Raw genomic sequence first — 12,482 nt, forward strand, 5'->3', positions numbered from 1 at the left:
GCCCTCAGCCGCCCTGTCCAGCGGGGCCCGGCCTGGCGGGGGGCTCAGGAGGCGCTGGCGGGCGGGAGGCAGGGTGTGCCCGAGGAGGGTACTGTGCCGTGTGGGGGCCGACCGGGCACCCGGTCGCTGCTCCTCAGGACCCCGCAGGGGCACTCAGGGCCTAGACCCTGGAAACACGCGATGGGGCGTCCTGGCACTGAGCCACCGTCGGGGGGGACGGCTGTGCTCTGGGCCCACACTGGAGGGTACCCGGGGCGGAACTGCGTGATTCCGACTCCTGCCGGCTGGAGGAGTACGGGCAGTTCTGTCATTTTACGTTAGTGAGTGGCACACGCACACGAGGGCTTGCAGGAAAGATCTGGAGAGGGTTCCAGCCTCAGTCCCGTCGGCTGGCAGACTGGAGGTGCTTCAACCCCGCGATCCTGTCACGAGGCGGTCAGGAAGCCGGTCCTCAGGGAGGGGGCAGTTCTTTGTGACCAGTCGCGTTCCCGCTTTGCCACATTATACCCCCTCCTGTGCCGCACCCTAACTCTTCACTGACGTGCAGGCAGGCGGTTTCAGCCCTGTCTTACAGATGGGGAAACTGAGGCCCAGGGAAGTAATGTGGTTGGCCCAGCCTGCGGTGAGCGAGGCCTGCTTCCGCTCCTGAACCCCGTCCCCGCCCTGCCCCCTCCTCAGCTGCTTTTCTGAGAGTGGTGGCAACCAGTGAGGTGCAGTTCATTTGGGGGAGGGGGGCTCAAGGCCCTCCCGCTGGGGCTGGGCTGACCCCGCCAGGGCTCTGGGCTAGAGGAGGTGTCCAGGCCCGCTGGCGGGGGGGCTCCCAGGAGGCGATGAGATGGAACAGGAGCTCGCCGCGGCAACCGTGGCCTCCCCAACCTCTCACTCATGCACCTTCCTGGGCCGGAGGGTGGCGCTGGACCCAAGGTCTCTAAGCAAGGAAGGGAGAGTCCCCGGTGACTTCCAGAGGGAGGGCCAGCTGGGCCTTGGGGGGCTCTGAGGGGTATGGAACAGGCAGAGAGGGCTTCCTGGAGGAGGCAGCGTGAGCGAGGGCCTGAAGGATGGGTTTGCATTGTAGAGGAGGGTGGTGCGGAGGTGTGGAGATGCAGGAGTGAACCTGAGAGTGGCCAAGGGGCCAGGTTTCCAGAAGACCCCCTTTCCTCCCGCTGTCGCTGTGCTCTTCCAATAGTGGGCTGAGCATTATGACACACGGGCCTCGGCACGTGCAACCTTCGGTGCTGACGGGAGTTCATTTCTTGCTCACGTAACGGTCTGAGGCTGGGGGTCTGGCGCTTTCCGGTCTCCCTGAGAACGGCCTCAGTGCTGGAGATGACGCATCCCCGGGGTGAACCTTCCAAGAGCGGGGTGGGGGGGGGGCTGTGAGGCGGGGCCGAGGCCCTCCGCATACACCATGCACGTGTCACGGGCTACCTGCCCTATGATGACTCATGTCCCCACTCCCCTACCGGTGCTTGGGTCCATTTTGAGGGAACTCGAACTCATCAGGTCCCTTGAGGCCAGGGGCCTGGTTGGACCCATTTCAGGGGGGGTGCTGGAGCTGCCACTGATCCACGAGCCCTTGGACCCTGGGAATACTCGCGGGCTGCCTGCGGGCTGGCCAGGCTCGTCCCGGCTGGATTACGGCCTCTGTGGCCCCGTGAGCGTGCAGGGTGGGGGCCGTGGACAGCAGGCTGCGCTGTGCAACAGGGGTAGAAGGGGCGTGGGGGCCCTGAGCCGGGGGGGTTGGTTGGGAGGGGCTGAGAGGTGTCTGAGTGCCAGGGCGGGGTCGGATTGTTCCTGAGCAGGAAGGGGTGAGCCGCAGGGGTGCAGGGGGAGGGGGCCGCCAACCCTCCTTGACCCTTCTCCCTCCTAGCCCCAGCCCGCTTTCAGGTGGGGCCCCTTTAAATGCAAGGTTCTCTCCCCCTCAGAAGGCCCCTCCCCTGGTGTCCTGGGCAGCCAGGTAAACGAGCCTGACCCCCAGGTTGCGGGCATGGCTTCCCCTCATTCCGGGGCCCCCAGCCCGGCTGGTCTGGCCCCTCCTCCTGCAGCTCCTCCCGGTGAGTCACATGGCGGGGGGAGGGTTGGAGGAGAAGGGGTGTCCCTGGCATCCGGGGCTCTGAGAACGTGGGAGAGGAAGCAGCCATCCCACCCCCTCTTCCTGGGTGGGGGCCCTGCCAAGGTCACACAGAAGGACAAGGCCAGAGTGGGGGCACTGACCTCACCCTTGACGGCCCCTTCTTCCTCTAGGACCGCTGCCCTGCAGCCCTCCCAGGGGTCCTGCCACCCTTGGACCCCTGAGCCTGGAGGTGGGCCAGGGTTCTCCTCACTCTTCAGGGCCCCTTCCAGATCATTCTCTGCCCCCCCCCCCACTGCCTTCTTAAAACCCCAGTGCTGGACCCCCACTCCTCAGGAGTCCACACCTCCTACCCCTACTGGAGAGGGCAGTCATCTGTCCCCTTGAATTCTGGACTCCGGCCCTGACCCTCTCTCCATCTCTGTGGCCATCGCTTCGGTGATTCCTTCCCTCACCCTGGCCTCTCGGTTCCCCAGACTCCCCTCGAGCACTTGTCCCCTTTCCCCCACACCCACCTTTGCCCTGGTCATGCCCTTGGCCTTGCCAGCATCCAAACTGCAACCTGGCCCTGACCCCCTTCCCGGGAATCTCGGGAGCTGAGGGGCGAGCCACTGTCCACTGTTTCCAGCACATTCTTCCTCCTCCCACCTGCCCTGCCTCCCTCCCTCCCTTCCTCTGCTCATCCAGCTCTGAGCTCTGCCGTGATTGTCACACCCGCACACACACCCCCTTCCCTGGGCCCTCTGTTGTTTTATTGTACCAGCCTGGCAAACCCCCAACTCCCCGCCCCCGCCCCGCCTGCACCCATACAGCTGAGCCGAGCTGGGGATAAACTCAACCACTAATGCTCTTCAAATTCCTGACTGCGAGCCTAAGGGGCCTCGGTCTTCACATTGCACTCCTCCCTCTGTCCATGTCTCCCTCGCTCCAGGCCCCCACCTCCCCCCTTCCTCCTCACACTCGGCTGCTGGCCCTGCTCCCTCTTTCAAGAACCCAAAGCCATGGGAAGAGGACTCCTACGGGTCCCCAGCACCACGGGCACCTGCCCACCTGCACCTGTGTCCACGGTTCTGTCTGCCCCGGAGGCTCCTGTGATGCCCCATCCCTGCTCCCGGCCAGGCCAACGTTCCTGCCCACTCATGGCCACCCCCACCCTTCCTCTCCAGTAGCGTGACATCTTCTCTCCTTGCTAGATCTTTCCAGCAACGTAAAAGCTTGCTGTCGTATCCTATCTCTTGGCCCCATGTCCTTTTCAGCTATCGCCCTATTTCTCCGATCCCTGTTTATAGCAAGATTCCTCATACTTGCTGCTTCCTAGTCTTTCCTCACGAGCCCACTGGAATCCGCCCTTCATTAAGCAGCTCTGCTCAAGGTCAACCGTGACCTCCACGCTGCCAGACTCTGGGGGCAGCTCTGAGGCCTCATCTGATGGGACCCGTCATCGGCAGCTCTGGGCTCAGGAGCTCCCCTCCTCCTTGCCCTCTGGAGCCCCACGCATTTCCTCCCGCACCACTGCCTGCCCTTCCTCCTCTCCCTGGCCCTGCTGACAGGAGGGGGCCCCAGGCCCTTATCCCTTCCCACGCTCTGCCCCAGCTCCATATCCCAGGGGTCTAGCTCCATCCTGGAGCCCCTGCCCCGACTCCAGACTCAAAGCCAACTGTCCTCCCCTCCTCTTCTTCCTGGCCCGTCCAAAGGCAACCAGCTGCCCCAAATGGGGCCCCTTGCCCCAAACTGCTCCTCTCCTAGTCACCCCACCTCACCTCCTTTTTCTCTGGTTCCTTGGGCCCAGCGTGTTCTCCCTTTCTCGCCTCCCCCCCCCCCCCCCCCCCACCAAACTGTCTGCATCAGCAAACCCTGCCCTTCCTTCCTCAAGCCACATTCGCGGCCTGAGCACTTCCCACCACTGCTCTGGACGGGCACAGCCCCTCACCTGCATGGCTGCCCTGGCTGCCACATGGTCCCCTTGCTGCTGCCCTTACCACCTCACCTGTTCACACGCAACAACCAGGCTCACCGGGCCAAGTGCCAGTCAGAGAGTGGCATCCATTTGTGTGTGCCAGGGCCCTCCCCGCTCCTCTCCAAGGGGCTGCGTCCCAACTCCCCCCTCCCCTGCAGCTGTTTCTCACCCTGACTCACAGCAACACCCCACAGCCACTGGCACTGAACCCCAGCGGCTCTCCCAAGAAGTCTGCCCGGAGGCCGGCTGGGGGGCTGAGACACTTACCTTTCCAGCGGGGGTGGTGGGAGGCCCCCCGCCAGGCGGCCCGGGAGCTGTCCGTGGTGCTGACCACTTGGGTCCCCCTCTGGCCTCGCCCACAGCCCAGGCCCACTCCCACTATCACCGGGTGCCGGTGGCTCTGGGGCATCTCTGGGGCAGAGCTAGGAAGTCACTGTCCAGTGACACCATAGGTGTCACCGTAGGTTCATCAATGCCATCTCATTTGTGAGGGTGGCACAACAGGTTTGATTGTTCCCAATTTTTAGAAGGGGAAACTGAAGCCCAGGAAAGTTGTGCTCCCATCAGAGGCTTTCCAACAGACAGAGAACCATTTCACCTTCCAACCTGATCCCTCCATCCCCTGGGGCTGCTCGTCCCCCTGGGTCCAGGGTCACGGTGTCAGGCTGGGAACCGGCTGTCACCCCCAGCTCCTCCCCACCTCCATCTGCAAGGTCTGGCATTTGCCCCTCTGTTTCCTCCCAGCTAAGTGCTCTGCTGGCAGTGTCCTTACTTTGACCTCACCGGGCCCAGATCCGACCTCCAGGCTGGGCTCCCACAGTCCACTCTGTACTGGGAGTGACCACATCACCCCCTGCCCCATCCGCTGCAGTCTGTGAGCCCAGCCCAGCCTCCGGAGCCCGTTCAGGAGGCCCTGCCAAACTCCCCAGGCTCCTCCCTGCCTGGAAGGTTCCGCCCAAGCAGTATTGAGTGGCCTTCTCTTGTCTGCACCCTTCGGTGCCTTTCTGCCCTCCTAGCTGTCCGGGCGCTGTCCCCTCGGGGATTTGTCTCACGCCTCCCGAGTCAGTCCCGGGACCCCACCTCTGCCCTCCAGGCCCTCCTCGCCCCCAGGCAGGTTCTCGGGGTCCCTCGCTCTCTCCTCGCCCGCACACGTGGCCACTTGCCCTCTGTCGCTCCCGCGGCCACGGCCCCGCAGGTCCCGCCGCGGCCCCGGAGCCCCCCTTCCCGGACATCTACGGCGGGGACGCGCAGCTCTGGGCGGCGCACTTCCGCGGCATCGGGCGCGCCTACCGCGCGCTGGGCAAGGAGGACGACTTCGCCATCCGTGTGCTCACCGAGGACTTCACGCTGCCCTTCCCGTTCGCCTGGCCTCCGGGGCCCGACCCGGCCCGCGGGCCGCTCTTCTACGACCCGCACGACCGCGCGGGCTTCGACTTCCTGCTGCGAGGCCCGGGCGCGCCGCCCCCTGCGCTGCTGCGGCCCCTGCACGCCACGGCCCAGGCTGCGGTGCGCAAGCGGCGCCTGGAGCGCCTGGCCCTGAGCTACGCCAGCGCGGGCGCGCCCCGGCCGGGCCTGATGCTGCTCCCGCCTGGGCCCGGCGCCGCCTTCCCGGGGCCCGCGGGGCCCGAGCCCGGCACCCCTGGCACCCCTGGCGGCGCCCCCAGGCTGGGCTAGGCCGCGCCCCCAGGCCAATAAAGAGTTTCTCTGCTTCGCCAGCCCACGCTCTTTGCTGGACACACGGTGGCAGCTGGACCCCCGGAGCAGGGCGAGGGGCTGGGCCCTGCCCCCAGGCCAGGCTTGGTCAGCCGCGCTGCTGGGGAGCCACACAGGTCTCCAGGGGAGTGAGTGAAGGAGTGAGATCGAGATGACATCCGGGCAGGCTAAGGGACGGGACCTGGGATGGTGATGCTGGCGGCCGGCCCTCCACTCACAGTGCCTACACTCTGGGATCCTAGCCCCGGCCCCGTGGTGGGGAGTAGCGTGCCCATCCCACAGATCAGGACACCGAGGTCCTGGCTGTCCCAAGTAGCATCTGGGATCTGGTTCCCCATATATCCGACGTCCAGTTCAGCCGTGTTTCCGTTTTCCAAGACAGAGCGGCTTCTGGGGATCTGGGAGAGGGGAAGGGCAGCAGGTTAGCAGGGCAGAGAGAAAGCCCCCACCCCCCCAGCAGTGGAGAGAGTACAGAGCGGGTGGGGGAGAGGCCCGAGGGATGCCAAAACAGGAAGGTTGGGGGCACAGTCCCCACTCCCACTGCTGCACCCCTGTTGTCCTCCCCTGTTGGCTCTGGGCAGAGAGGGTGCCTCTTACTATGCCCCCCAGTGCCTCTTGGGAGCCAGAGCAACCACTGGTGAGCCGGCCTCCATCCCAGGGGCATGTCCCTGTGTGGGTGACAAGCCCTGGCAGAGGCCTGTCTACTGCGGGCCGGCTGTTAGCTGGGCACAGCCACTGCACGGGGGCCCAGACGGACGGTCGGCCTGGGTCTCTTCCTGTGGGGGTTGGCATAGTCCAGGTGTGCTGGGAGGGTGTGTTCTTACTCCAGTGCCATGGAATCAGAGTTCTTTTCTCCTTTCTTCTGATCTGGGAGTTATTTTTAGCTTCCCAGTCGTGGGCAGGAATGGTTTTTCCAGAGCCTCACTTGGTTTGCTGGAGAACCGGTGGCAGGAAATGCTCACCTCTGGAGGAGAAGGAGGTCTCTGGGCTCTGGAAGAGGGGCGTCCAGCTTCACTCTCCTCCACTGGTGGTTCCTTTAGATCCCTGCCCCCCCCCGCCCCCCCCAGCCTCCATCCGCCTGTGGATTTTGTCTTTTCCATTTCATTGAGATGCACAACACTTACTTTGTAATATTTATGCATTTGGCTCACAATAGGGCGACAGCAATTATGACATTAGGTATTGGATCTCCTATGTTATGTATTGATTGTTTAGGTTCACCCAGAAGCTGTCCCAAATCATGGGGTTGCGTGCAGTTTACTTGAGAGGTGACACACAGGTAGGGGAGTGAGGAGGTGACAGAGAAAGGAAAGAAGCAGTTAAGAGGCGTGATACCCAGCAAGTGAACACTCTGGGTGCCTGGGGATCCCGCTGGGGCATCAGCACTGTCCCGCCCCAGGGGCAAGAAAGCCAGGGATGTGTCACTGCCTCCTGGGGCGGTAACTCTGGGGGTTCAGCCTGCCCTGGGGGGGGTGTGTGAGCTTGCCCCTCTCACTAAACCGCAGAGATGGAGTTACCATTTAAAAACTCTTGAAACAAGTCGACAGAGAAATTTTATGACGATAGAGTGTAGTAACAAGAAAGCGAGGTTTCTATCTAGCGTTTCAAGTAGAAAAATCTCCTAGAAATGTACTTCCCATGTAGTTTATGAAACTACTAGTCAAGGACAGATTGGGAATAAAAACGCTGGTCCTTTACCACCACTAGTGTGAGAGGCATTGCCCTAGAGGACAAAGACCCTCAAATGAGTCCTCTAGGGAAGAAACAAACATGTTGAAAAAGAAAAAAAAGTGAGACGTTCAAGAAGTACTAGGATGAAAATGAATAGGACACATGGTATTTAAAACAGGGTGGTCAGGAAGGGCCTCTTGGAGGAGGTGGCATTTAAGGGAGATGGGAGGTTGGAAGAATGGGGAGGAGCCAGGCATGCGCACTCTGGGGGAGGAGCCAGGCACGTGGACTCTGGGGGAGGAGCCAGGCCTGTGCAGTCTGGGGAAGGGCCATCCAGGAAGAGGGGACAGCGTGGGCGAAGGCTGAGCAAGAAAAAAGAGCTTCAAGGGTCTAAGGGCTGCAGGAAGGGGCTGCGAGACCAGAGCCGCGTGCGCTGGAAGGGAGCCACAGGGACGGACGAAGAGCCATCGTCTTTACGTGGCCGCAGGGTTCTCGGGTCCCTTTTACAGGCACAGTGTCACCTCATCCTCTCTGCGCTTCCTTGAGGTCAGCAGACAGATGAGGACACTGAGGTCTAGAGAGGGGACAGGGCTTGTCCAAGGACACAAGCCCATGTGTTATTAGAACTCTGTGTTAAAACCATGGCCTGGCTCCAACGGGCTTAAAAACTACAAAAGGTTCAAAACTGGCTTATGTATCTGGAGGGTCCAGAAATAGACTGAGCTTCAGGTAAGGTTGGATCAAGGTCTCAAGGTTTGATTCATGCATTAAGTGGCTCAGCCCTGCATTACCTGAACAAATCCCCGTGGCCAGCACGTGGGGTTACCTTGGCTGGATTGTAAGAATTAAGGCCCGGAACACTGTGGTAGCCTAGGTAGGGGGAGGATGTCAGGGAAGATGGGGAACGACCACCGTGTCCACTCAGTCAGGAGGTGTGAGCACCAGGGCTGACATTTTCTGCCAAATCACACCTTTTTTCTTCCGGTTAGAAATGCTGCTCCCATGGAGAAGCACGGCCAGAAAAATGAATGTTTGCCCATTAGTGTAAAGCAGGGTTGAGAATCTAATTTGTTTTTTGAGCACCTGCTCAGTGCTGGGTCCAGTTCTGGGGCTGAGTGTTCAGGGAAGGAAAGACACTGCCTGCATCAAGGAGCTCAGGGATTGGGGGTTGGGAGGACAGCAGGACAACGCCCTGCCCATTGTCCCTTAGATGAGAGCTGCTCTGGGGACTCAGCTTCTCCTGCCTCTTTTCATTGCACAGGGAAAGCCATGGAGCCCTCAATTTGCCCTTTTTGCTCTGGCTGCTGGGATGCTCAGAGCACATTTGTGGCCCGATTGCTCTAACTGTCCTTAGGCACGATCCTGTGGGTCAGTGTGCCTCTCCTGTGTGGCTTTATTGTCCTCCTCGGTTGGCTGGCTTTCAAGTCTTAGCAGCTGGGGCTAGAATTCTAAGAATGACACTCGTAGTCATTTTTGTCAATTGGAAGGAAACGCCTTTTTGGTTCCAGATCCTGGATCCGGGTGGCAACACTTCACCCCACCTTCCTCCCACTGATTTGCCAGAAGACACTGCCCCCTTCTGAGAATCAGGCCGGGCGGTCTGTGCCGGGATGTTGTGGCTGTTGTGTCAGTGGCCTACTGCTGTGACACGGGGCGTGGTGTTCGCTGGGGTGGCAGTGGCTACAGGCAGGCTTTGGGGACGACAGACCTTGCTGGGATACTGAGTCACCTCCTCACTCGCGACCCGTGGCCAGCTTTTCCCCCGGGGCCTTGGGTCCTCAGCTGGGAGGGGGAGCATGGTCATGGGGTCTCCTTGTGGGCTGTGGGGGGGGGGTGTGGATCTCCTCGGTCGGGTCCCTGGGCTCCGCCTGGCCCAGTGGGATCCCGACAGAGAGAGGACAGCTGTGTCCACTGGGAGAGTGGACAGTCACTCGTGCCCTGTCTTAACCCAGCGTGGTCACCCCTCCTCTGTCCAGGGTCCTGCTGATGCCCTTGGGGCTGAGATGGCTGGCTCTTCCTCCCCGGGGACACACCTTCCTCCCACTGCCTTGCTCGGGGTGACTTCCAGCAGCCTTGCGGTTGGTGAGCATCACCTTTGGGGTGACAGCCCCTGGAGGGCAGGGATGTGACCTGTCAGGTTCACCGGGGAAGCCCCTGCTTCTGGGGCCCTGCTGGCAATAACGGGTGCCCAACTGGTAATCTCTGAATGTGTGAATACGGCCTTGCTGAGCGGAGGGCCGGGGTCCCCCCTCCCGTTCTGGGTGCAGGTGGGGCCTGCGGGGGAGGGTGGGGCTCAGAGCCCCCAGGCTGGGTCTTCTACCTCAGAGTCACCTCGGGCTTCCCCAGGGAAACAGGGGCGTCACACCCTTTGATATTTAAGGGAGGCAGCTCCCCGCTTGATTCCTGGGCTGCTGAGAACAGGGGTCGGGGCACCCCCACCCCCCGCCTCTGCTCTAGTTTCCTCTGGAACAGACTCTGAGGAGCAGCGAAGATGTTTAATTAATTGCAATTACAATCTTCAAAGGAAGCCGAGAGTTGAAAGTTGTTCCTAATTACTGTGTTATGATGTCGGCCGGCTCCCCAAATTGATTGTGTTAGAATTTCCGATGGAGGATTAATTGAGTCGCCGTGAGGACCCACTTGTGTCCCTCCCCCGTTAGATAACGCCCCTGTTCGGCCTCAGGAAAGGCGCTGGCCTGGAATGACAATGAGCCCTGGGCTCTTGGAGGCTGGAGGCAGCTGCCTGGATGAAGGGCTTACCGTCAAGGTCGAGGCGCCAGGGTATTGGGTGTGGGCCGGCCAGAGCAACTCCCTGTGGTTGCTCACATAGTTCACCAAAGGCTTCCGGTTCCTGCCTTCCGGAACTCCCCAGGGTGGGCCCGGTCCCCTCCCCCCACCCCCTCTGCATGGCGGGGTGACTGTTGCTGGCTCCCGAGTCCCGGTGCCATGACATCCGTCCCCTCCGGGCTCGAGCGTTTCCTGGCAGTGTGAGTCCCTCTGCCCTGGGGACTGGTGGTCCTGGGGATGGTGGCCTCCCCCACCGTCCCGAGGCCCCAGCGGCTTGTCCCCTGGTAGGTTTGGAGCAGAGGGACCACTCAAGAGCCCCAGAACATGCCTTCTTGTGGGGGCGGCGCCAGTCTGCCTCTTGGGGACGAAGAAGGCTTCCTCCTCGTGTGTGCGGCACAGACGTGCACACAGGACAGACAGGTGTATGCGTCATCTGTGGGTGAAAATTTCTTGCGGCAAATCAGGAAAGTGTCTGAAAGGGCCCCTTGGGTGTGTGGACTCACAATGCAGGAAAGGTTGGGAAGAAAGGTCTGGAAGGCTTAGAAAGATTGTTTGTCTGCTGTGAGTTGAAGTAGATTTGGGGGCGGGCACAAGCGGAGGCCGAGCTGCCAGGAGAATCCGGGTGAACCGGCTGGAGATTGGAGCGGAGTGGGTGGGCGCAGGGTTTCCTGAAGGTTGGACGGGAAGCGGAGGAGGAGAGCAGTCCAAGTTTGGGCTGGGGCGGGGGGAGGCATGGAATTCCACGAGCCCAGGTGGGAGCCCGCTGAAGAGGTGTTCTCTGCACGGCGAAGGCCTCCAGGCTAACAGGCAGGCTGAGTGGCTCAACGACCCTGGAGAGGGGTGCGTGGAGCCCTTCGGGTTGGGGGGCCCTCAGGCTTCTCGTCTGAGAAATGGGCCCCCTGACACCTGTCCCGGAGCCCGGTTCTTCTCTGCAGGGTGGGGACTGTCCCTGGCGGACCCGCTGAGGTCTGTTTCAGTCCCCGGGGCTGGGCCGTTGCCGGAGTGGCGAGTTCTTGTGTGGCCCTTTAATTACCAAGCACCACTGAGCCCCGAAATGACGTTAAGAAGAGGAGCTTCCGGCCCCAGCATCCCTTCTTTCCCCAACACGGGAGACTTGACAGCAATCTCGGGGACAGATGGGGGCCAGGGGGGCCGGAGAGCATCCTGCACCAGACCGGTGGGGCGCCATTGTTCCCCCATCGCTCTGTTGGGGAAACTGAGGAATGCCACGGTGACCGGGAGGACAGAGACCCAGCGGGTTCCTGGCTCCCGGTGCCGGCCCTGCGCGGTGGCCAAGCCCCCTGACCTTCTGAGCTCTGGCGTCCTCGGCTGTGAAGCTGGGGGATGGTGCCGTATTAAGCCGCCGTGGGGGCCGAAGGCGTGGGTGTGTGTCCATGCTCAGCCCAGGTCTGGTTCATCCGGGTCTTGGCCACAGGGCTCTGGGCAGCTGTGTCCGACGACGGGGAGTCCCCCGTGTGGACGGGCGAGCCGCAGTCCGCTGACCCCGGTCCAGTCGGTCGTCAGGGCCACGCCCGCGTCTCAGCTGGTTCCCAGGCCGAGCTAGGGCTGGAAAAAGTCCCAAGGAGCCTCCCCCACTCCCCTTGAACGTACATTTGTTCCAGATCCATGAATATGCGATTGTCGCCCACCTCCTCCCGGGAACTGTGAACTTCCTCCACTTCTGCAGTGAAGCTCTACATTAATCACGGCTAATTGCTAGCGGGAGTCGTTTATGTCAAGAGCCTTATTCCTGGGAATAAAGGGGAATAAAGGATGGCTCCTTTCAGGAAGCTCGGCGTTGCCCGGGAAGGAGCAATGCCAGACCCGGACAAGGCCCGGCCCCGGCCCCCTGCCAGGGGCTCCAACCGCATGTGACAAACGTGGGGCCTCTGGCCTTTGCCGAATCTTCAGGGAAATGAGCACATTCATCATGTTCACGCGTTTTTCTGAAGTTGTTGTGAGTTTCCTTGAAACCAAGGAGGGTTTTTTCTTTCTTTCTTTCTTTCTTTTTTTTTTTTTTTTTTTTCCTTTTTTTGGCAACAACAGCTGGGAATAAGTTGACACTTTCTAAAAACTGCCACTTATTGCTTGGGAATGGGGCAGGGGAGGCGTGTGCTTGCCAAGCCCCAGGCCCAGATCTGAGCTCGCACACCAGGGTCGGGTCTCCCCTGGCTTTTCTGGAGGCCCGTGCCGGAGGGCTGGTGGCGGAGCGAGTCCCGGGCAGGTGCGGGCTGGGCTCCAGGGCAGGCTCACCCACCAGAATCCAGAGGACAGATCAAAGGG

General features: G+C 61.5%; 1 protein-coding gene across 1 annotated transcript; it reads left to right on the top strand.

The window, feature by feature from the left end:
- The first annotated feature begins 1,956 nt into the window (after positions 1 to 1,956).
- On the top strand, positions 1,957 to 5,729 carry LOC122210830 (homeobox protein CDX-1-like). Its single transcript, XM_042923737.1, has 2 exons — positions 1,957 to 2,054; positions 5,224 to 5,729. Exons 1-2 carry the CDS (start codon positions 1,988 to 1,990, stop codon positions 5,700 to 5,702), a joined length of 546 nt encoding a protein of 181 aa, XP_042779671.1. The 5' UTR covers positions 1,957 to 1,987; the 3' UTR covers positions 5,703 to 5,729.
- The last annotated feature ends 6,753 nt before the right edge of the window (positions 5,730 to 12,482 follow it).

This window comes from Panthera leo, chromosome F2 (genome assembly GCF_018350215.1).
Source record: "Panthera leo isolate Ple1 chromosome F2, P.leo_Ple1_pat1.1, whole genome shotgun sequence".
NCBI classification, from domain to species: domain Eukaryota; kingdom Metazoa; phylum Chordata; class Mammalia; order Carnivora; family Felidae; genus Panthera; species Panthera leo.

Bases quoted from the DNA above. Each gene is read 5' to 3' on its own strand.
- LOC122210830 (XM_042923737.1), top strand. From the start codon at position 1,988: ATGGCTTCCCCTCATTCCGGGGCCCCCAGCCCGGCTGGTCTGGCCCCT. The intron at 2,055-5,223 runs GTGAGTCACATG...ACGGCCCCGCAG, and splicing joins TCCTCCTGCAGCTCCTCCCG to GTCCCGCCGCGGCCCCGGAG.